General features: G+C 46.1%; 1 protein-coding gene across 1 annotated transcript in view; it reads left to right on the top strand.

The window, feature by feature from the left end:
• The window catches only part of CTR9 (CTR9 component of Paf1/RNA polymerase II complex), a 263,261-nt gene that overhangs the window by 40,857 nt on the left and 196,899 nt on the right, over positions 1-25,505 (top strand). Inside the window, exons 5-6 of the mRNA XM_078680945.1 lie at positions 3,247-3,336; positions 22,371-22,519. Of these exons, the coding sequence (XP_078537071.1) occupies positions 3,247-3,336; positions 22,371-22,519 (239 nt within the window). The remainder of the gene's footprint in view (positions 1-3,246; positions 3,337-22,370; positions 22,520-25,505) is intronic.

The following is a 25,505-nucleotide window of genomic DNA, read 5'->3' as shown; positions in this document are numbered from 1 at the left end:
CGAGGGAGAGCTGGTTAGGCCTCCTTTTCGTCTGGGTTCCTTTCCACACTGGTTGAGCCTGAAAAGAAGAAGGAGGGGGGAAAAGCCTGGAAAACGAGGGGCTTAACTGTGGAAACACTGCTTATAACAAGGAGCCTGGTTAGCTGAGGGGTGTAAAGAATATAAGAGTCCCAGTCAACCCCTGGCTCTTGTTCATTAATGACAGTTGCCCCCCCCTCTGATGGAATAGAGTGTTTGGAAGGCAAAACAGAAGCACATTGCATCATTAACTGTCCTATGGACTTAGAGGGGTTATCTACCAGACCTGGTTGTGGTGCACATTCAACTGTAAGGCGCTATTGGAATTAATTATCAATCTGCATAGTAATTTGAGAGTGTTATTGCTATTGCTGAGACCAGTTATAGAGTATAGGTCATCTTTAGAAACTATGCCTAATTAAGCGCTAGAAATGCTAGGAATGTACCACTGATGATTTAAGCTAGCACCTTGATAGAATCTGTAACAAATTCCCTGACTAATAAGATTTGTGCTTTCATCTCATAAGGAAATCTACTTGTATTTAGGTGTTGCTGGGGTTTTTCCTCCCAAGGTTCTAGCAGAAGTGATAAATAACCTGATTGATTCTAAGGTACAGGTTATCCTTATGTACAAGTGTAATAGGAGTTCAGGGATATAGCAACTGCTTTAAAGACAACGTGTTAATCTGCTATTAATTTCAAAAGTGTAACTGCTGATTCTAAAAGTGATCTGAAATGTTTTGAGCTAATTACATGTGAGATACTTATATTTGACAACCCAGAGAACATTATTTTTATATAAAGCAGTACGTATTTTCACATAATTATGATGTAGTGTTTTCTTTTTGAGTGCTATTGTGTGGAATTACTTTTGGGTGGTCTGCAACCTTTACACTGTGCCTCTGAATGTTAGTCTTGCCCTAGGCCAGGCTACCTAATTCCAACAGTGTCCCATAGTGTAGCTAGGGTCTCTTTCAAGGTTTGTATGTAACCCAATAGAGGTTTGCCCTCATCTTCCTCCTCTGTCCACTGTTCTGCTGCCATATCTAAGAGAGTGCGGGGTTTTCTTCCAAACAAGAGTTCAAACGGGGAAAAGCCAGTGGACTTTTGTTCATGTGTTCGAATGGCAAATAACACTAAGGGCAGCTTCCGGTCCCAATCTTTCCCTGACTCTCCTATTAGTTTCTTGAGTATAGTTTTAATAGTCTTATTGTACCTTTCTACTAGCCCATCTGTCTGGGGGTGATATACTGCCGTTCGAATTTGATGAATGCCTAGAACCTTACATACCTCCTTCATTAGCTTAGCCATAAAAGGAGTGCCCTGGTCTGTTAACAACTCCGCAGGAAACCCCACTCGAGAAAAGAAAGACACCATAGCTTGGGCGACTGCCATTGTAGTCATACTTGTGAGAGGAATAGCCTCAGGGTATCTTGTGGCGTAGTCTACCAGGACCAGTATGTATTGGTGTCCCCTAGCAGATGGAAGTAGAGGTCCCACTAGATCCATCCCGACCCGTTGAAATGGAACATCAATAATTGGTAAAGGTTGTAACGGCACTCTTTTGTCTTTTGAGGGATTGACCAACTGACATTGTGGACAAGTGGGACAAACTTTTGCGGTCTCTCGATACACCCCTGGCCAATAGAACTTCTCTAATAAGTATCTCAATGTCCGTTCCTGTCCATAATGTCCTCCCCCTGCTTGGTTATGAGCTAACTGCAATACCTGTTCTCTGAAGGCCATGGATACCAGCAACTGCTCCGTCTTAACTCCCTTTCCTTCACTGACTTTGTACAACAAAGAAATATGGTCCTACCTTCTCTGATTCAAACTCCTGCAATTTTTGCAAGAATTTTTTCATTTTATATACAAAATCCTACACCATTAATCCATATTTGTATATAAAATGAAAAAATTCTTGCAAAAATTGCTTTAAATTGAATGAATAAATTGCTATTGATTAGCACCATCTCAGGTTGGAATGAGTTTTTCTACCTTATAGAGTACAAGTCGTGGTTCAATTCACATATCGGTTTAGGCACGTTTTTTTGTTTCTTGTTAATAAGTGCTCAGCCGAACTGATTAGAGCCAACTCCCTGTTGTTCATACAGCCCTAATTATCACAGCATGAGGCCCCAAAGTGATAATTATCACAGCATGCAGAGAGGCGCCCCACGCTGCTGGAGCACTCAACTGCACATTAATTATAGTTGAGTGCTCCAGCAGCCTGGGGCGCCTGTTGACATGCTGTGATAAGTGGGGTCTCATGCTGTGATAATTGTTACTTGCGGCTCAAAAGCTGTTCCACTGTGAAGCGCGTTCACAGACCTGAATCGGCTCGTGCCCATACTACAATCGGCTCGTGCACAGGTTTGTCTCCAGGTCTGTCTCCCTTGGAGGCAAACACGGTGACTATAAGTCTCGTTGGCGGCAGCGCTTCGCGCTGCAACGCCAGCGAGACCTAAAAATGAATGCCCCCTCTTTTATGAAACTTTGTAGGGAAAGCCAATTCGTCAGATTCATATAATTTACTTTACCTGCACTTAACTACAATGCTGCAGTAGGGATAGGAAGAGTTTTACCTCCACATTTGAGCAGAACATTATTTTTTATCTTTCCCAACTTTAGATTATTTAGTGAAAAGCATCCTAGTGTAAGGTAAACTTTGATATTCAGTTATCTTAATGGGGTCAGCAGCATTGATTTGATGTGCCTTCTAAATTAAAGGTATTTTTACAGAGATATTTTTGTAGCAACGACCTGGCAAGGTATTGTTTCAAACAGTAAGATACCAGTGAATAACATGCACAAAGGGCCATAATCAATGGTCTCATGGCATTTCATGTCAAATGTTCCTTTTCAAAAACCTAATGTCCAGGTTTACTGTTATCCACTTGGCCAGAACACTTTAGTCCCATGAAAGAAGAGTTGCTTTGGGCCTTAGAAAGCATTTGGTTCAGACAAGCTCAGTGATGACACATACCTGTTGTCTGAAAAAATGGACTTACCAATAGTACTAAAGTCATGCATAAAACAATGTACACATTTCTGGTGTATTGTCATATATATTTGCATAATTGACCTCGCCAAATGAGCATGAAACTTTGTTTGTCTGGATACATTGGATTTTATGATGCTATGAACACTCTGAAAAGTATGGGTTTGGTGGAGGAGCTATTCAAAAAGAGACCCTAAAGTTTGTGTTTAATGTTTATCATATTACAGGTAAAGCATGCATATCCTTTAACAAAAAGGACTACCGTGGGGCCTTGGCTTACTACAAGAAAGCACTGCGCACAAACCCGGGGTGCCCAGGTGAGGTGCATGATTACGATGACAAAAAGATGATAGTTTTACATTACACTTGTTTATGGCTACCTCAGAAATGCGATCTTCAATCTACAGAATGGTGACCACATTGATGGACCATTTTGTTAGCATAATAGCTTTCTTGTTGAGGGTACATAAAATAGCGGCAACAATTGCATGATTTTTATAATAAAAAAGATTTCAAAATGTTTCAGGCTAGTTTCTGTGGATGACGTAGTGAGCAAAGTTACCCAGCTGGAAGTTTACCCTGACATTGGTGAGGTTCTCCCTTTGAAAGGGCTTCCATTTGTTTTAATGCCATTGGGAATGTTTGATGTTTTTTCTTCAGGTACTTACGATAGCAAAAGTGCAAACTGTTGTGTATGTCTTTCAGCAATTTACTGTCCATTTAGATTTTGGAGTTTAAATGTTTGGAGCAACTCTTTCTGAATAGTTGAAGGATACAAAAGTGATGCCTTGCTTACTGAAGTAGATGAGCAAACCCTATTGGTTATAATTTTAAATGCCCATTTTAAGTTTGCGGTAAGCTTGCAATAGGCTTTTCCAACTCGGAGGAATCCATTTTACCAGGTGCAAGGACCAAGCAACTGGCTCGCATCTGGTCCAAACTTCCATTGGAATCTTGGGGGACACTTTTAAAGAACACCACTCCAATCCCCCTCTCAAGCCCCATTATTGCAAACGATAACTACAATAATTGGCTCGAATTTTCACTTAATACGGTTCTCACAAGGTAAGTGACCCAAAAAAAAGTTGGAGCAAAAGAAACACCTGGTATACTTCTAAACTCCGGATATTAAAACAAACATGCAAAAGACAGGAAAGAAATTGGAGGAAGGATTTCTCTGCTAACAGTAAAATTAATTACAAAATGGCGTTAAAATTTAGCAAAACTGAAATAAAAGCTTTTTATTCCCAAGAAAATATTACTTTGGCTGCAATCCCCCCCCCCCCGCGAAATTAAAAAAATTGCCAAATCTCTTTTCACACCCCCCAGTCCCCCACTATCTCTGATAACCCTCAACACCGATACAATGAGATAGCAGAATTTTTTTCTGCCAAAATTCTATACATTTATAAATTGTTTCTGAAGGCCACAAACCACCCCACTAACAGACATTTTAGTTACTGTAGTGAATTTTCATGAATATAAAGCGGTTTTAAAAGTTCACACTTGAAAACTTTTCAAGGTAAATCTGACAATCTTATCCAATGGGAGAAAATTCAGGTTGCAGGTAAGGTATGATCGTGTTACTTTTGTAATCCAGTACTGGGGTCTCAACTTAAAACAGGTAGGTAATTACATTTCAGTATTTCATAGGATTTTTAAAGAATATTTCAAGTTTTCAAAAGTAGACAGAAGAAATTTCAGAGAAAAGCATACAATGGATTCCTATGGAGAAAATACAGATTACTGATAAACCCGGTAAAGATGACTTTCCCGGTTCAGCACCTGGCTACAAGGTACAGAACTGGCTTCTCCCCTGATCACAGGTGAGTACCTTGGAATTCGGGTGATTTTATATAAATATTTCCAGTTTCCAAAACTTGACACTTAGAACATGTTCGAGTCAAAATGGGTCAATGTTATCCAGTGGCAGGTAAGTGAGTTACTGGTTTCCAGGCGAGTACCTGGCAGGTGAAGTTAAGGTTCTGGGCATAGACTCAGGGGTCTCCCAGGGTCAGGTAAGTACAGTTGGTTCAACCCCAGCAGGACGGGGCCGGCCGGGTGCAGAGGTAGTTAGGCCCAATGATATCCAATGGGGGAAAGGGGGCCTTCGATTGGTGGCTGCTGGCTAGCAGGCTATGCGGCTGTCGGAGCTTGGCTCCTGGTCACTTGCTCAGGGCAAGTGGGGAAGTAGGATAGGACAAAGGTGGCACAGCCAGCAGCACTCGGGTGGCTGGGTGCAGGGTGCTTTTGAGCCGTCTGGCGCTCAATGTTATCCAATGGGAAAGGTCAAAAAGGAACAAAGGCTGCAGGCTCGGGGACGGAGACTCTCCAGGGGCGACCAGCACTTCGAGAGGTAAGTTGGGATCTTGGAGGACAGGTAGGTACCCCAAAGGGAGGCACAGGGGGCTGTAGGGCGCCGGATGCAGGGGTGTCTTTGGGTGTCGTAAAAGCTTACCCTCAGGTGGTCGCGGTTGGGGTGGCCCCTGGTTCTGAGTCTGCAGGCATCGTCTGGTTCAATGAGGAGGGTCTTTGGGCACTGGACTTCGGGTCCCAGTCGCCGGGGGGACGTCCTCGTGGTCTTGGTTCGGTTGGGCTCGGCCCGGCGGGTGCAGAGTGGGCTGGTCCGGGGCTTCCTGGCTGGCACCAGGGGGGTTGTTGCAGCAGAACCTCTGCTGATGGGAGTCCCAATCTTCAAGAGGGTCAAGGCAGGCAGGTCCTCTGGGTGTCCCAAGGTGGCTGTTCGCAGGAGTCGCCGGGATTTAGGCAGGAGCAGGTTCCAGGATCAACAGGCCGGAAGGGCTGGAGCCAAGTCAGTTGTTGTTGTCCTGTTGTTAGCAGCTGCCCGGCGGGTCGTCTTCTTATTGATCTTCTTTCTTCTTTTCTTATCGGGATCTGAGGAAGGCCCCTAAATACTGAATTTAGGGGCGTTACAGATAGGGCAAGGACAGGGACCAATGGGTCCCTGCCCTAGGGTGAGTACACCCCCTAGCCTGCTCCTCTCCTGTGGGAGGGGGGCAGGAGCCTAGCTGTGATTGGGCAGGGCTCCCCATCTTCAAAATGGCCGGAGCCCGGGGTCGTGCTTCACCTAGTCTCCCCCACCTGAGGGGTGGGATTAGCACAGGCTGGCAACCCCCCCCCCCCTTCCTGACGTTGTTTTTCCCGCCAGTCTTCCCGCAAGAGTGGGGGGGCAGGACTGGTGGGGGCTGGTTGCTAGGTACAGCAAATGGTCTGGAGAAGCTCACAGAGGCGGCATGCCTTTGAAGCTTCCCCCTGCCCATCCTGGGGGAGGAGATCTAGCACCTCGCCCAGGATGTGCATTGTTGCAGGCCCAGGAGAGCGGGGGCTCTCCTACCCAGGGGTCTGCTGCGTGGCAGTCTCTGCAGCCACTCAGCCAGACATGGATTGTAGGTTAGGTTTTCAGGGGCATCTCTAAGATGCCCTCTGGTGCATTTTACATTAAATCTCACACTGGCATCAGTGCGGGTTTAATGTGCTGAGAAGTTTGATACCAAACTTGTCAGTCTTCAGTGTAGCCATTATGGTACTGTGGAGTTCGTAATGACAACCTCCCAGCACCGTATACTCTTAATGGCATCACTGCACTTACAGTGCCCAGGAATGGCCCTGGGTACTGTAGGGGCACAGGGCTCATGCACCGGTGCCCACACCACTGGCATAGGGCACCCTGCTAGAGGGGTGACTGAGGTATGCCAGGGCAGTGGGTTTGTGGGCATGGCATACAGGGATGTGTGCCATGTCGACTCTTTGTTTAGTTCTGTACCTAGGCACTCACCCTGCAAAAGCAGTGTGTGGGTACCAAGGTACAGGGCCCCTAAGGGTGGCACAATAAATGCTGCAGGACTTGGGGGTCTTCTCTGGTCACCATGCCCTGGCCAGGGTACCTAGGGTACCATTTACTAGGGGCTGATAGGTGGCCAGAGATGCCAATTAGGTTTTGTTTCAACACAGTTTTCAGGGAAAGAACTCAGGCCCTTGGTACCTGGTTGGCAGGAGCCCAGGGCACACTCAGTCAAAGCACATCAGCAGTCAGAAACAAGCATTTACAATGCAATGGTTTCGCCTTTGCAAAAGTTAGAGCTATTGGCATTGTAAATGACAACATTTTTATTTATGTGTTGGTTTTGAAAACAGATAAATAAATGGCATTGTCATTTACAATGCCAATAGCTTAATCTCTCGCAAATGCCATACACACACACCCACAGAGAGCCCCCACACAGAGCCCTCCCCACACACACACACCCACACAGAGCCCCCCCCACACACACACAGAGAGCCCCCACACACACAGAGCCCCCCACACACACACAGAGCCCCCCCACACACCCACAGAGGCCCACACACACACCCACACAGAGCCCCCCCACACAGAGCCCCCCACACACCCACACAGAGCCCCCCACACACTGCAAGCCCCCCCACACACTGCAAGCCCCCCCACACACTGCAAGCACCCCCCACACACACTGCAAGCCCCCCACACACACTGCAAGCCCCCCACACACTGCAAGCCCCCCCCCACACACTGCAAGCCCCCCCCCCACACACTGCAAGCCCCCCCCCACACACTGCAAGCCCCCCACACACTGCAAGCCCCCCCACACACTGCAAGCCCCCCCCCACACACTGCTGCTGTTTACAAGGAGGGGCCGCATGTAAAGGTCAAGTTGGACGCAAGCGGCCCCATGGGCCGTACATTGAGTATCACGGATTTAAAGTATACTCGCAGCAAGTTAGAACGGTAGCCGGGCCCTAAAGTAGCAAACCCATTACTTTCAATAAAAAAACGGGAAGTAATTATCACCGTGACCACTTCGAAATGAAGCAGTTTATTCCACCATGCATCTTCAGCAACAAAAACAAAAGACAATGGCACTTAACCAACAACCACAGCGCTTTTAACAATTTCACTTTTCTCACAGACTTTACCTACCTCCACTAGGCTGACCTGTGCTGAAAAGGATGCAGATTTGTTAATAACAAGCACCCCTACATCTGATTAAACTAATATACTTGATGCTCCACGATAGGTATTGTTGTTCAATCCACATCCTCATAAAAATAGCTTAAATTTACAACGAGCATGGACTAGGTAATCAGATGTAACTAGGGCGGATGGCATTTATGTTCAATAAACTTGTGAGACAGGGGTTGCATTGGTTTTAGATCTTAAAGGCACACAAGCAACGAGGGGGGGTGAGGAGCTCACGCACACAAGCAACGAGGGGGTGAGGAGCTCACGCACACAAGCAATGAGGGGGCAGGGGGTGAGGAGCTCACGTACACAAGCAATGAGGGGGTGAGGAGCTCACGCACACAAGGAATGAGAGGGGAGGGGGGTGAGGAGCTCTCGCACACAAGGAATGAGAGGGGAGGTGGGTGAGGAGCTCTCGCACACAAGACGGAAAACAAAGACGACAGCCACGAGTTTACCTTAAATGCAAAAACAGGAGCATACATACCAGGCAAAGATGGAAAACAGACACGACAACGAGCCACGCAAAGACGGAAAACAAAGACGACAACAAAAAAACAAGACGGAAAGAAGCCACGGAGACGACAATCGCGCAGCCCACTCCGGCAAAAGACACTTCGAAAAAGACCAAAACATGACGGCGTTGTTAAAAGGGCGTAGAGCGAAAAAAATCGCCGGAACGCCCACGAATCTGCTCGGACAATGACTGACGCATCTTTGTTCCAATGGCTAGCCTCCATTTATGGAGCTAGCCAATGGAACAGAGAGGCGGGTTAAAGCCCCATACTGAAACTCAAAAGATTTCACCTGCGTGAACACTGCTGCGCAGTGGACGCCAGGCGAAACCTAAAAACACAACCAAGCTTGACACCTCTACTTATTTTTATACGATTTGATACCCCAACATGATTTCTCCAGAAGCACCAAGATCAAGTATTTCTGAATATGGTTAATGGACAAACACCAACACTTCCAAATGCATCGCTCAATAAGGTGTTAAAGTGGGCAGGAACCACTGAGACTGGCTTTACCAGACTTTTTTTTAAATATAATTTGGACAAACACCCCCCCCCCCCCGCTCTCTTGTCTTCCCTTCATTCTCTCGCTTCTTTAACTATGAATGGCTTTGAAAAGTGAAATTATCAGATATCTATCAAAGCAGAAATTTTCTTATAGCTATCATCAGGGCTAGAGGCTCAAGACAATCACACTCACTAACTGCAAACTTTGTCTCTCACGTCCGGTTATCCCAAAAATGCACAGGCCTCTGAGCCTTGTGTCTCTATCCACAGGGCCCATATGCCACCTGTCCTCGCCAAAGATGGTTATATATTTACATTTCCCAAGTGCTACTTTTCCTCCATGGAAGCAGAATAGTAAGCCTGGCTCTGGTGTTCGGTGTACATCGTATATGTGCTGTGGGACTTCAGTGTATTGATGAAAAATCAGGGTTTCTTTAGCTACATACAGGTCATGCATAAGTAGTCTTCAGACGGTGCAGCTAATGGAAGTGAGTTGTACATACAATTTACCACACTTTCTACATAATGCACTAATCTACCATCCGACACAATTTGTAAATTTGAACAAAAATGCTTTTTGCATCTAAAAAGGAACAAACCTTATGAGCACAACTACTTTGTGTTGCAGTTTCATTCCAATCAACCTTTTTATTAATATAAGTTAATAAAAACCATCAAAATATTACATACAATAATTTCGTGAAACACGTAAAAAGCAATGAATAAAATTGACTCTATTGACTAGTTCAAATTTATTATAAGGTGCTAAGTGTTCTAAAATCAATCGTAATTAGAATAAGTGAAGTGCCATTGTGCATGCGGTTTATATCCTGCCTTGTTTATGCCACTAGGGCAGCCTAGGTGCCCCGCTGTCTTTAGTGATGTTCGCTGAACTTGCATTCATAGTAGTATCATTGTTCCCAGGCTGCCTTATGTATGGGTTAAAAGCTGACCCTTCGGCTGCACACATGCATGATTTTAAGTGAACACATTATCCCCTATAAATTGTTTAAAGCTGTTGCTAGGTTTCGAGTGGTGTTCCATACAGTACTGTGTGTTAAAATAACAAATAGCAATCTAACATGACTACAATGGGTTCCTCATACTTTCTCTCTTCTTGGCACTAAATCTAGTCAACACCAATGCATAATTCCAATGATCCTTCCTACATTCAGTGAGAGCTAGGGAAAGGCTATGTATATTAGAGGTGGGCGAGACAAGAGGTTTACAGGGAGAGACAAGCCAAGGGTCTGGCTTGGATCTTGGAGACCATGCACGAGCAGAGGCATGAAAAGGTTTGCTATGTAAACCACATAACAAAAATCATGAAAAATATGATAAGGCCTTTTCAAAATTCAAGGAAGTGTATTTCCTCAAAATTTGAAGCTTTGACATTAATAAATCCCGATATAGCAGAGAAGTATTCATTAAAAATTATAGTTTTTAAACATGAACCATTGGCATACTAAGAGGCAAGACAATTTTCAGATAAACACTAAGTAACCCAGATAGTTATAGAGCAACATTATAGTCTATTAAATCAAGAAATTAGGTTTTGTTCAACTGGTATTCTTTACTCACATACTTGAAAGAACTTTTTGTAAAACGTTTTAGTTAAATAAAATATTTGCCTGAGATCACACAATGTAAGCGGGGAGACACATTTTATTCAGGGTTTCTCGTTTTACTTTGCACAAATCAGCCAGGAAATGGGTATCTATTTGTCTTTCCACTTGTTAAGGCTTTGCTTTTTTTTGTTTACCTTTGTGCATTTTCTGCAATTTTTATATAGCGTGAACTTGGAGCGCTTTAAATTAGCGTTAACTAAAATACAGTCATGTTCATGGTTTATAGGCAGGAGAAGATAAAGTGATTTGACCAGAAACTCAGGATGTTGAGCAGAAGCAGACTCTCGAAACTGCTTGGCAGTAACGCCACATCCTAGATAGAGGGAGGCAGGAAGACCCAAGCAGTATGAAAGTTTGGCCCGTTAAGGTCTCGAGGGTCCAACAAGACCTCGAGCTGAGCCAAGCTTCAGGCTTTAGCTGTCAGTGTCTCGCCCACATATAATGTATGTTTGTTTACATGCACACTGTACATATCAATTGCATTCAGATTGCAGAGGATATGTAGTGAGTCAGTTTGCTGGCACTGCCTTTCTTGACTGTGATGTAGAAAACGTGCATGTTTCTATATTGCTTGTCCAGGACCTCTGTGTAAGTGATCTTCAACTTGTATACAGAACACGGAAACTTGATTCTTTACTACGTGAAGATAATGCGACATAGCATGTCTGTCCATGCCACAATTGTGTTTTATGATTACGGAGGATGTGAAATCCGTGTTTACATACACACTTGCCACGTGCCTCAAGGATGGGCTCAATTGACATCTTTGCATGCATACACACCCTTCATGTGTCGTCCATGTGTGCAGCGAATTAACGTGCATACATACGAAAGGGTGCTACAATTCCTTGAATTATGGCATGTCCCTAAATCCCTCGAATAGGAAGACTTCAGCACTCACCGTCTGATGATACGAACTGTCCCACGGCTGAGGAGCCTCCCCCACTGTTCTCCACGAATTGCACCTCGGACACGATGATGTTGTCCTCCAAAACAGAGCCACAGCCCGTGCACACAGCATCTCCGCGGGCCTGGTCCACGTCTATATCAGCACAGCCGCAATTCTGGCACACCCGCCGCCCGCTCATGGTGGCGGCTCACCGGGGACCGGGCAACTCTAGGGTACTAAATGTCCCTCTCAACACAATAGCGGTCACCCAAGTTGCTACGAACTGAGCACACTAGTGCGCCTAAAAGAACCCCTGTCTTCCTGTTATTCTGCATTTGCCGCCAGCACTTCATAGGCGATGCACACACGCTGCTGCCGAGCAGCAACACTGAGCTTGAAACATCCGACCCGGCACAGCTACAGCTCTCACCAAAACTAACTGCTCTCGCGAGAGTTTGCTCCAGCTGAACACATACAGGAAGTGGAAGGTAGGAGGCGTTTGTGAACACAAAAGAAGGACGACAAAAGCACCACGGATAAAGGCTACCGATGAACTAAAATGAAACTACAAGGCAGGACAGCAGCAAGCACGGCACGGCCGGACCAGATTCGGGGGCGTTCCCGGCTTTTGGCTGACGTAGCATGACGTAGCCAAAAGCCAAAGATTCTCGAGAACGCCCCCGAATCTGGTCCGGCCATGACGGACGCCTCTCTGTTCCAATGGCTAGCCTCCATTTATGGAGCTAGCCAATGAAGCAGAGGGGCGTGTTCAAGTCACCCATACTAGAAACTACAGATTTCTCTGGAGGCGGAGCTTACAGCTCCGCCCTCCAGCGAAACCTAAAAAGTGGGGGCATGGCACTTTCTCTCCCCCCCCCCCCCCTAAAAGCGAGTGGCCGGGTACGGTGAAATCTGACCTCAAAAGTCACCCCTGCATCCAACTGCCCTGCTCGCTCCCTGGAGAAGAGAACCCGAGGTGCACCTATGTTCCAGAGCCCCCCAACTTACCTGCCCAGCTGTTGGTTCCTCCTGGGAGACTTCCTGGACCGAGCCCGCAGCTAAAATACAAAACCATCAATCCCCACTATCCCCACTTCCCCACTGAAAACAGGGCATCCGATGCCAAAACAGCACCTTGCACCCGGCCGCCCCAGTGCTGCAGTGGGTGTAGCTTGTGTGCTAAACTGGATCCCCCTTTGCCCTCAGCACTCTGCACCCGGTCTCCCTGGTGTAGCAGAGGGTGCTTTTAGAGTGCCTCCTCGACCCTGGGGGAACCCTAGTTCTAACCCCAGAAACCCAACTACCACAACCAAGTACTTGCATGTAAACCTATAAATTCATTTCCTCCCATAGGATTGCATTAACTGCTTTTCTTTGAAAATTCTTCTAAGTATGGAGTTGGTTTGTATGAAACCTTGAAAAACTGCAAATGTACAAAAACTGATTTATTTAACTTTCTTCTATGAAATGTCACAGTTTCATATCTAGGCATATTTCGCACTGAGTAGAGAAAGTAACTTAAACAATTAATCTAAAAAATAATGTACAGAGTAATCTGAAAAGTAACTGACCAGTAATTCAAACTGCTTTACAACCAGTGACTTACCTGTAACCAAACCAACTGCATTTCAATTGTATTTCAACTGCAATATACCTGCAAAGTGTTATTTTACTTACCTGCACCAGGCCTGGCCTGGTTCTGGAAATAAAATAACTAAATAATAATTGTGTACAAATTAAATTGGTCTGAGTTCAGTCTTTGAGTGTGTGACATCATTTTGTGCCCGAGTGTTTACAATAAATGCTTAACACTACCCTCTGATAAAGCCTTACTGTTCACCCATGTAGGAAACTGGCTTTATATGTACTACACCAAAATGAAATGAGGTATAGTGTGTATAGAGTCCAGGTGACCCCAGAGGTAGGCAGAGATTAAAGTTAGATAGAACCTTACTCTCATTGTGGTAGAGTGGTCGAGCAGTAAGGCAGTATCATAGGACAGTGTTAAGCATTTGATTACACACTCAGTCATCAAATTAATTCACACACTCAATAACTGAACTCTAGGCCAATGGTGTTTGTATACAAATACATACGTTTGTTTTGTTTTTAGAACCAAGCACATCTGGAACAGGTAAGCATTAAATACTATTCAGTAATAAGTTACTGGATATAGAACAGTTTGAAAATGCAATAGAAATTGTACTTTGTTTAATTTTGCAGGGGATGCAGTAGGATGCAACACTTAGCCTATTAATTTCAATGTACTGTATTTGCTTTCTCCGTAAATTACAGGTAAGTTACTTTGTAAGTTACATTTTTTACTCCGTGCTGGGTACCTGAATTCAGCACTAGGCCATTTCCTGTAAACAGGTAAGTAAATACGTTTTGGTTATTTGTGTGGTTTTTAAGGAATATTTTTAGATTTAAAAACTCCACACTTAAAAACTTTTTGGAAGAAAATTGTCAATGTTATCCTATGGAGGAAAAACAAGTTAACGGTTCACAGGTAAGTAATTGACTGTGGGAGTTAAGGTTCTGGGGTTAGACTCAAGGTTTCCCCAGTGTCAGTGATGCACTGTTGTTTCACCATCAGCGGCACTAGTGTGACCGGGTGCAGGGTGTCGAGGCCCAATGTCATCCAATGGGGTGTAAGGGGCGTCCGGTTGGTGGCTGCTGGCAAGCAGGCCCCTGTGTTGTGGGAGCAAAGCTCCTAGGATTAAGGTCAGGGCAAATGGGCAAAGTAGCACAAAAGGAGCACCCTCAGCGGCACAGGGGCGCCCGGGTGCAAAGTGATGTTTTGACGTTGGGCGCCCTGTTGTTTTCTATGGAGAACCTCCGGTTTACAAAAGCACTGCAGGCAGGGAGACGAAGGACTTCTGGGTGCGACCACCACTTGGAGAGGTAAGTTGGGAAGTTAAGGGTTGGTTAGGCACCGTTGGCTGTTTGTGCACCTGAGGAGCTGATCGCAGTCCGAAGGGCAGAACTTTGATCTGAAAATGCATTGGTCCCACCTTGAAACGCAGGTACTGGCGATGTTGTTGGATTGTTGGGACATGAAAGTATGCGTCTTGAAGGTCTATGGTGGTCATGAAATCCTCGCTGGATAGAAGAAGCAGGATTTCCAGTAACGTCAGCATGTGAAACGATTGGGACTTCAGGAACTGGTTGAGAGCCCTCAAATCCAGAATTTATTTATTTATTGATGCATTTTTATATAGCGCGGACTTTACCCGAAGGCGTCAGAGCGCTTCACAATAGGAACAGAAATGAAACATAATGAGAAACATTACAAAAGAACAGATTACAAAAGCATACGTTACGTTACATAAGGTAATAGTGATAATTGTGAGCAAACAAAATACATGAGGTAGTAAAAATTGTGAGCAACCAAAAATACATGAGTTAGTAAAGGTAATAGTGACAATTGTGAGCAAACAAAATACATGAGGTAGTAAACATTGTGAGCAACCAAAAATACATGAGGTAGTAAAAAGTGCACAAGAGGAAAAAGTGACAAGTGTGCAGTTACAAGAGAAAACAAAGTATAATTTGAGGTATAATACTGCAATAAGTGCTAGACACTCAGGCACAAGAACAAGCGTTACGTAGGCAAAGGTGGCACTTGTGCAAGTATCAAAGGTAAAAACATGTGAGAGGTAGCAAACCGTGTGTTACAAGGGCAAAGTGGTGTGTGCATGTTACAAAAGGGCACCAAACACAAGTACATGGAAAATACTGCAAAAAGGCAGACACTCCAACCACAGGAATACACTGGGAAGGCACTTCCATGGTCATGGAAAGTAGAAATTATCAGTAGTGGGAAGTCTTCCTCCAAATAACAAGAGGACATGAATTACTGTTGGAGGTGTCTCTGGAGGAGGAGAACTTTGAGGTCCCTTTTGAAGGCCTGGGAGGAGGCGGTGGTCCGGAGCTGAGGCCGGAAAGGAGTTCCAGATTCTCACCGCGTTGCCTGAAAAGGATTGGGCCATTGTTCTTTCCTTCTTGAAAGTGGGAGGTTCAAGCAGTAGATTCTCCGCATTGCGTGAAGGTCTAGAGCCTCCAGAGAGTTTCAGTTTATTCGCCAGGTAGCGGGGAGAGGAGGAGTGCAAGGCTTTGTGGGTGATACAAGCGGTCTTGTAGATAGCTTTAGCCTCGAAGGGAAGCCAGCGGAGGGTGCATAACATCGGTATGATGTGATCGCTTCTTTTGGCCCCATAAATGAAACGAGCTGCTGAATGGAAGACAGACTTAAGTGGGGACCGGTGAGATTTGGGGAGGCCCGTAAGAAGAGAATTGCAGTAGTCTAGTCTGGAGAGGACCAGCGATTGCACCAGGGTTATAAGGTCCTGCTCCGGGAAGAAGCGACGGATTCCCCAAAGAAGGCGCAGTTGGTAACGAGCAGATTTTGCAATAGAATTGATGTGGGGAGTTAGATTGAGTTTTTTGTCAAGAATGACACCAAGAGTGGAATGGAATGGAGTCAAGAGTAGATCTTAGGATGGAGAGATCATGAGTGGAGGCAACCTTGAGGTAGAGTTGAGTGTCGTCTGCATAGAGATGATAGTGAATCCCGGATTTGCTTAGGAGGTTTCCCAGTGGTTCTAAGTAGAGATTGAACAATGTGGGTGCAAGTATAGAGCCTTGGGGAACACCTTGACCCACCGCCACAGGAGAAGAAAGACTGTTCGCTATTTTGATCATTTGAGATCTGTCAGAGAGGAAGGATGCAAACCATTTAAGCACAGTGCCCTCCATGCCTATTCTCTGTTGAAGAATATTGAGGAGGGTGTTGTGATTGACAGTGTCGAAGGATGCAGAAAGGTCAAGGAGAATTAGCAGACAGGACCCCCCCTGAGTCGAGAATCCTCAGCGCATCATCAACCACTTGCAGTAGGGCTGTTTCAGTGCTGCAGTTTTGGATGAAGCCGGACTGACAATTGTCAAGAAGATCATTGTCCTTGATATGACGAGAGTTGTTTTGCTACACATCTTTCTGTGATCTTCGCAAGAAAGGGAAGGTTAGTGATGGGGCGGAAGTTGTTGAGGTCATTCGCATCAGCAGTGGGCTTTTTAAGCAGAGGGGTGACCTGCCCAGTTTTGAAGGAGACAGGAAGGGAGCCTTGCCAGAGGGAGAGGTTGATCAGAGTGGTCCAATAGGAAAGGGAATGGGTATAGAAGTCAAAGGCAATGGCACTGGGGATAGAGTCAAGAGAATGGTTGGAGGGCTTTGTTTCGCGTATGCACTTGAGAAGGGCATCTTCAGATATGGGGTCATAGTTCTGCCAAATGGCTAAGGATTTGCGCTCCTCTGGAGGTGTAGGATGAGCGACCTGATCCCCAAGTGATTTCACTTTTCCATCGAAGAAAATAGCGAAATCCGCTGCTCTCTTTGTAGAATCCTCCACCTTGGAAGTTGGGGGAGAGCAGCTCAGAATCTTGATGAGATCGAATAGTTTTTTGGGTCTATTTTTGGCGTAGTCAAGGCGGGTTTTGAAGTGCGTCGCTTTCTCAAGGAAGATGTGCTTGTGGTACTTGGATCTTGCTGTGCGAAGCATTGCTAAATTGTCAGTGGAGGGCAATTGCCTCCATTGCTTCTCCAGGAATCTTAGCTGCTTCCTTTCCTCATAAAGGGATTTGTTGAACCAAGGTGCTGAGGGAGTGAGCCTTGGGAATGGGTCGCCAATCTCCGGTCTTCTTGAGGATGAGGAAGAATCGAGAGTAAAAACCCTTCCCTCTTTGATGTTTCGGGACCACTTCGACTGCACCTTTTAAAACAAGAAGACGGACCTGATGGTAAAGCTCCTCGAGATGTGGAGGAGGCGGGCCACGAGGTGGAGTACAAGGAGGAATCTCTACAAACTCCAGGGTATGACCCCGTTTTACAATGTCCAAAACCCAGCGTTCCGAGGTGATCGAGGACCACTGAGAGTGAAACCGAGAGATTCCTCCTCCAACACTTTGAGGGTGACAAAAGTCATTGGCGTTTAGGATTGGATCCACGATAAGAAGACTTTCCTCTGTATGGTCTGGAGGGCTGCTGACGAGACTGCTGATTGGGCGTGTAACGTTGGCCGCTCTGATTGTAGGAGCGGTATTGTTGCCCACCTCGAACGTTGGAAGAAGTGCCGCGTCCGCGCGCACCTCGAAAGGACTGCTTCCGAAACTGCAACGTGCCCAAAGACTTTGCCGTATCGGTGTCCTTCTTAATGGACTCAAGGGCGTCATCGATATGGAATCCGAATAATGATTCCCCATCATATGGCATATCCAGTATTTTGGATTGGACTTCCTGCCGGAAGGAGGTGGACTTTAGCCAGCCCTGTCGTGCGGTAGAAAATCTGAGGGCTTGAGCTTCTGAGGAGAAGGTTCTAGAGGGTGCTGGCGCCTGATTGGCTGTAATTTGGACTAACATAATGACACTAATGTGTTACAAATAGTTTTTCTCTTTACCATGCATTCCTATGTAGGAATCGTTTTTAGAGGATTTCAGTTGTATTTCCTTTTCTTTATCTTGTATTATGTTTATATATGTTTATATATATTTAGCATTATTGCTATTTTATTTACCGTGGGACTCCCACTTCGACGACGGGGAATATTCAAGCATGTGAATCTATGAAAGACACCAATACTGGAGAACCACCTGTTTACAGGTAAGTAACAATTGTTCTTCTCATCCAAGGGTTAATTCTCTCAAGGTTGGACTACAGTAACGCCCTCTATTTGGGCGCACCTGAAGCCACCATTAACAAGCTCCAATTGATTCAAAATTCTGCAGCCAGGCTGCTTACAGGCTCATCTGCAAGGTCCTCAGCTAGACCTGCCCTAAGATCTCTGGCTGCCAATACGCGAGAGGATAAAGTTCAAATCCCTGTGCATTGTCCCCAAATCCCTACAGGGTAAGGGACCCCCTATCTTGAGGAGCTTAGTGTGCCCTTACAAGGCTAACAGGGCCCTTCGATCCGACCATGGGCATCTTGCCACTGTCCCCAGAGTGAAGAGAGCTCGAACAGGAGGACGTAGATTCTCTGTCAATGCAGCGACTCTGTGGAACGCACTCCCTCTTAGGATTCGAACTGAACCCAGCCACTCAAAGTTTCGTAAGCTTCTTAAAACCTTTCTCTTTCCTCAGGACTCCTAATTTAGTACTCCCCTCACAGTATTCTCTGCTCTATATCGCTGGGACGCTCCCGGGTAACCACGCGCTTTACAAATCTGTTTCTATTCTATTCTGTTCCTCCGGGTTTCTTGAGGTTGCTGGCTGCAGGACACTTGGATTTAGCAGGAGCAGGTTTGAGGGGGGAGACAGGCCGGTAGGGCTTGGGCCAAGTCAGTGGGCGTCGCCCTCTTGTTAGCTCTGCACGGCACTTCGGTCCTTATCTTCTTTCTTGTCTGGATCTGAGGAAGCAAGGTTCATGGTGCCCCCTAAATATTAATTTAGGGGTGTTACAGGTAGGTAAGGGCGGGACCAATAGGTCCCTTCCCTGGGATGAGTACACCCCCTATCATGCCACCCTCCAGTGGGAGGGGGGCAGGAGCCTGTCCCTGGTTGGCTGGGTCCCCCATCCTCAAGATGGCGGGGACTCAGTGCCTCACCTCTCCTCCCCCACCTGAGGGGTGGAGTTGGCAGAGGTGGGCACACCTCTTTCCCTCACTTGTTTTTCCCACCGTCTCTCCCGCCAAAGTGGGGGGTAGAACCAGGGAGGACCAGTTGCTGAAAGCAGCAAATGGTCTGGGGAAGCTCACAAAGGCGGCATGACTTTGAAACTTCCCCGCTCGTGAACCCTGCCCATCCTGGGGAGGAGGCTTGGCACCTCGTCCCAGGATGTGCATGGTTTCAGGCCCCCGAGAGCTGCTCGCTCTCGACACAGGGGTCCAGAAACATGTCTGTTGGTGGCAGCTTAAACAGCCCCTCAGTCAGGGCACTAGGAGTTGGTCGAGTGTCAGGGGGCATCTCCAAGATGCCCTCTTTTGTGCATTTTACATTAAATCCCATACTGGCATCAGGGTGAGTTTAATGTGCTGAGAAGATTGATACCAAACTTCCCAGTTTTCAGTGTAGCCATTATGGTGTTGTGGAGTTCGTAATGAGAAACTCCCAGCACCCTATACTCTTAATGGCAGCACTGCACCTACAGTGCCCAAGAATGGACTTGGGCACTGTAGGGGTTCAGGGCTCATGCACCGATACCCTCACCACTGGCATAGGGCACCTAGCTAGAGGGTGGTGACTGATGTATGCCAGGGCGGTGGTTTGTTGGCAAGGCACACAGGGATGTGTGCCATGTCGACTCTTCACTTTGTGGCCAGAGATGCCAATTGGGTTTAGGCTTCAATGCAATTTTAGGAAAGGAACATAGGCCCTGGGTACCTGATTAGCAGGAGCCAAAGGCACACTCAGTCCAAGAACATCAGAAATGCAGTAAAAAGTGGGGTCATACCATGCACAAAAGAGGGCACCTTCTCACAATCCACATTACCACAAATGGAGGTAAGGTATTCTCTAATTTTACCTCTCCCTACCTTTGGTGTTCCACTGGACTCTCTGCAGACTATAACTTACTTTGGTATAGTATATACAGAGACAGCTTCCTACAGGCGCTCAGGTGCAAATTGAAAGGTTGACTGGACTCTGTGCATCCTAGGACCTTGCGGTTGTTGGTCACGCTGGTTGAGGGTGCAGAATCTGGATAGCTGGGCCACTCTGGTAGTGGGTCGCTGCAATGCGGACGTCCCTTGACGGCTGCTCTGTCTTGGTGTTGTGGTAGTCTGGGTTGGACTTTCACAGGCTCTGTTTAATGCAAGTGGTCTGGTATCCTGGGTATTGCTCCTGCACGTCACTGGTTGGTTCTGGTATCCTCTCATCTGGTGGGAGGACAGATCTGTCCTTCAGGAGCAAAGATTCCTCTTCCTGGAAGACTGCTGCGTTATGCTGGCCAGGGAACGGCAACTCGGTAAATCGGACTTTGTGTTTTTGGTACCTGCGGACTGCAGGGGAGGAGTCCTCTACACCAATGGAGATTGCAGGCAATTTGTGAAGGGCTGGCAGTCTCCCGGAGTTCTTGGAAGCTGGTCAGCTGCAGGACGAGTCGCTGGTCACGAATGTCGAGACTGGTGCAGGCAGGGTTTGGTGCCAAAAGTCCACCACAAGTCTTCACTTATCAGCTTTATTGCAGCTCTTCTTTGTCCTCGCTTGATCTGTCGATCGGAGTTCCTGTTGTCAGGGTGCCACCTAAATACTCAATTTAGGGGCGTTAAGCGGAATGACGGGTAGTAGCCAATGGGCTACTTACCTTTAGCGTGTGTACACCTTCTATATGACCACTTCCTTTGTGAAGTGGGCAAAACCCTGACCCAAAGAGCCTAATTCCACCAAAACTAAGATTGTGGAATTATAAAAGTCGTGTTCACATCAGGTTATGGGTGGTACTTGCCCCAAAGGGGAACATGCCTCCTGACTAGCTAATTTCCCCACCTGTCCTTGTGCCAAATGGGCCTGGGTGGCATTTCCCCTGTCTTGGGAAGCCTTGGGTTGCATATCGAAGGCAACAGAGACATTTGAAGCCTCCTGCTTTTGATATGCTGAACACTTAGCCATCCTGCTTGGGGGAGGTGATAACACTCCTGGCCGGAACAGGCATCGTTTATGCCCTCGGAGAGCAGCGGTTAGAAACTTGTCTGTGGTGGCAGGCTGGTCTACACCAGTCAGCCAGCACACTAGTAATCGGTAGGATTTCAGGGGCACCTCGAAGGTGTCCCCTGTGTGCTTATAATCATAAATCCATCCCTGGAATCTGTGTTGGTTTATTAATACAAGATCTTTGATACCAAACATCTTGAAGCCATCATGTAGCTGGGGAACTCGAAAATACCAGTGTCCAGCACATGTACTCAAAATGGCTTCCCTGTTGACATGTAATATCTAAGAATTGACCACACATGTAGTATAGTGCATCTTGTCTTAGGGCTGTAAGGCCTGCTGTAGGGGTGACATACTTATTATACTACATGTAGTGTCTGTATGCATGGCACACTGGAGGTGTGATATTTCATGTCTTCACTTTTCTCTGCACCATGGCTCGCAACCTGCATTGCCATGTTGGTGTTGAGGGGTCCTTTAGGGTGGCACAATACATGCTGCCGATCTTAGGGACCCTCTTTACCCTCCTTCTGCTAGGTACCAGGGGCACCATTATTTACTAGGGACTTACAGGGGAGTGCTAATTGTATTGCCAATAGGGGGAACAATTGTACAGTTTTAGGGAAAGATGTCTAACATTTGGGGACCTGAATAGCAGAAACCTAGTGCACTTCTGTCCACATTGCATCGGCTACTAGGCAAGAAATGGGCATGACCTTGTTAAAAAGTAGCACTTTCCTACACCCCACCAACAAATGATCCTGGGTAGATGGTTGAATTAAAGGATTTAATCTAGTTGGCTAGGATAATGGTGTGAGGTTTATCATTGTGTGTGGCTCTCTGTCCCTGCTGCCGGTAATATTAGCTGACCTAAGATACATTGAGACACCATGTTAAGTAAGTTGGTGTCTTGAGAAAGAGCAGCTCAGTTTTGGAAACTTGTGTTTCAGGAAACCTGTTGATATTTGGATTTGTTGAATCTCAAGTGGGTGTTAGGAGTGTATCATTAACCCTGCTTCTTAATGATGTTTAGGTAGTGTCATCAGTAATAGATGGTGTTATTTCCAATGTAAAAAAAAAAAAAATCAAACCACTAAACGTACTGTAATTGTTTACAATACGTAGTTTGCACATATGATTGCTACTCTTAACTAATTTCTGTTCCTGTAGCTGAAGTCCGGTTGGGAATGGGCCATTGTTTTGTAAAACTGAATAAACTGGAAAAGGCTCGCCTGGCATTCGGAAGGGCTCTTGAACTTAATTCCAAGTGTGTGGGTGCCTTGGTTGGATTAGCTGTCCTGGAACTCAACAATAAAGAGGTGAGTTTACACTAGTGTCAACTCTTTGTATGGCGTATATTTAAGAAACATGTTGTTTAGTTTGCACTTGTTTTTAATGAAGTACACAGTAGTGCAACAGTGCATGACCAAATGTGAGGAAGAAATGCTTATGCACAGAACTGTTGGTGATTGCAAGGGATAGAAACTCTTACTTGGCCTACAAGTTCTTATACTCTGATCTATTTTTGAGATTCAAGGGCAAAATGTTTGCCTTTGTTCTGGACCACAGAGATCTGTCTAATAGAAACAAGCATTTGCAATGCAATAGGTCTCGCATTAGGAAAGTTTGAGCTATTGATATTGTAAATGAAAAATGTGTTATTTATGTGTTGGTTTTGAAAATAGCAAAATTAATAGCTTTGTCATTTACAATGCCAATGGTTATAACTTTCGCAAATGTGACACCTATAGCATTTGTAATGCAATATGTGTTGTATTTATGTGACTTAGATGTATTGATATTACAAATAACAATGGCTTTTAATTTGCTTTAATAATTAGTACTTTAATAAAAGTTATTGTAATTTATAATGGCAATAGGTTAAACGTTTGTAAATAACTTGTGAAGATTATGTTCAGTGTATTTTATTGTGACGAAAATCGAAGAACAGAAGTGAAATATTAACATCTTTTTGTGACATATTTCTAATAAAGCTTGAAACATTGAGAGAACATATTTAAAAAGTTGTTGTTGAATGGTTGCACAGATTGATATTGTGGTGGCGCCGAGTGGAGCTGTGGCGTTCAGTAGTGCCCTTCACAGATGATCGGTACGAGCATCGAAGAGCAATTATTTGCAAATTTACTGAATTGCATTTTTCTCTCTAAAGTCAGGGTAGAAATGTAACTCTGTGCTCCACTGCTCGTGGCATACCAGAGCAGCGAAGTGCATGGGGCTTGCAATACGAGCCACAAATCCATCTTTAATATTCGTTTTTTGCCCAGCTGGATCTTTTATTAATCCGTGTTCCAACTTGCCTGACTCATTCACACACACACACACAGAAATCTATCACCCAAACGTGAACTGACTAACAAGTGTAGCAGGCGCAGGATTAAATACGTGGAAAATAAAAGATGAAAACCTATGCGGGCGGGGAAAGGGCCACGGATGGTGAGCAGTCATCGTCCAAATGCGTCCCTGCAGCTGCAGGCCTGGCCAGGGCACACCGAAGCCAGGCCTGGGACAGGTGAGGCAGCTGTCAGTGCCAAGGCCTCAGCAATCAGCAGCTATTTACTGTACCCACAGGTACGGGCGGGGCTGATGTGGGAGGTGGGGCGAGGGCTCTGTGAGTAACCCTCGCATCGCGAAGGATGATGTGAAAATGACTATTGACAACAAGCTGTTGCTTATTACAGCAAGGGAGGTTCATGATTTCACGTTGACTCATTTGCATACCGGTTCTTTCTGCGCCTTTGTGGATACCGCCCCCTCTTTCTTCCAAGGCCAACTGTGATAAGCTCTAAAAACAATAGCGGCTTGACACAGACTTGGCTCAGATGAGTGCTCTCCCACGTGCGAGCAGCCAGAGCCAAATCAGCCCGCTGCAGCGCTTTTCTACAGACGAGATTGGGAGGGGGAGTTTACATGATCGAGGCATACGGGTAGTTTTACCTTTAGGGGGAAAGTATGTTTGAATGCTCATTAGGCTGCACTATGGCACCAGGACACCCTCACAGGTAGTATTGCGCGCCACAAATCTGCATAACACACCTCAAGCCTAACTCAATTAAAAGTGTTCAAAGGCCAGAATTCATTGGCAAATATCAACAAGTGAAAGCCCAGGGGAGGGAGGTGCACGGGGGCGGGGCTTACGTGTAGGGCGGTGAGGACAAGAAATGCGAGAGCAGAAACTGAAAATAAGCTGCGGTGGGGGCAGGAGGAGCGCGTCACCAGGTACGAGACTCCTCCTGGCTCGTTATTACAGCGTGGGTGGCGGCGGCGGGGAGCGGAGACACCTTGCTCGGTGTGTGGCCAGGGAGCGGGCAGCGGCGTGGGGCACGATTGAAAGGCATGACGTGAGGCTGCGGTCGGGAGTCGGATTAAAGCAGAGGACCGGCAGCAGCGGAGGGCAAGCTCGCTGTCTACTGTAGTGGTGAGGAGGGGGGAGTAGAGGAGGGGTGTGTGTGCGTGGCTGTGTGTGTGCACGTGAGCGGGGTGGTGGGGGGGCGTGCAAGTGTGTGCGTGTAGGTGCGCTAGTGTGTGTAGGTGCGCCGGCGACGGGAGGGTGTGTGTGTGTGTGTGTGTGTGCCTGTGTATGCGTGTTGCTGCGTATGCGTGTATCTGTGATGTGCGCATGCGTGAGTGTGGGTGCGCGTGCACGCAGTGTAATCCAGCCGAAGAGAAGCGCGTGGCAGTTTCTTGTCCTTCATTCCCCCGAGTCAGCTAGCTATAAGTCTCCACCTGGACGCATCCTTTGGATGCGAATTCCAGGCTCGACCTAAAAAGGAAGCAGACACTCCACTACTTACCTCCATTTTTGAGCCAGAAAGCATATGCTTCAAAAATTGATGTTAGGCCTTTTGATTCAAGTCACACTATTACATACTAATAAACTCCAGTGATATTTGGCTTTCTCAGTGTCCAGTCTACTGTGTAACTCCTTATCTCCACTTCTCATTGTGCAGTAGGTAAATATGTTATGGTACTGAGGTTGAGGTGTCTAAATAGGTTTTTGTCATTTAAAAAACTTTAACACTGTCTTGAGCTGAGTCAGTGTGTCGAGTTAAGGCTAAACTACATAAAATACAATATATGATTCACAGGTGTCATTATGGTTTATAGCTCAAAAGCCAATAGTCTTTTAGAGTGATTGTCTTTAAGCAGGTTCCTGAATTGGGTTTTTGCCTTTGAGACTCAAAATTGAACTATTATGAAAAAAGCCATGTTGGTGCTCTGGGAAAGATGTCTTTCCCCTTCTAGCATGATTGAGGGAAGCTGTAGTTGTAGTTGAGGTCTGATATA

The sequence above is a fragment of the Lissotriton helveticus genome, chromosome 3_1 (genome assembly GCF_964261635.1).
Source record: "Lissotriton helveticus chromosome 3_1, aLisHel1.1, whole genome shotgun sequence".
Taxonomy (NCBI): domain Eukaryota; kingdom Metazoa; phylum Chordata; class Amphibia; order Caudata; family Salamandridae; genus Lissotriton; species Lissotriton helveticus.
Note: the sequence above shows the minus strand (reverse complement) of the source record. Positions and strands in the feature narration are given on the sequence as shown.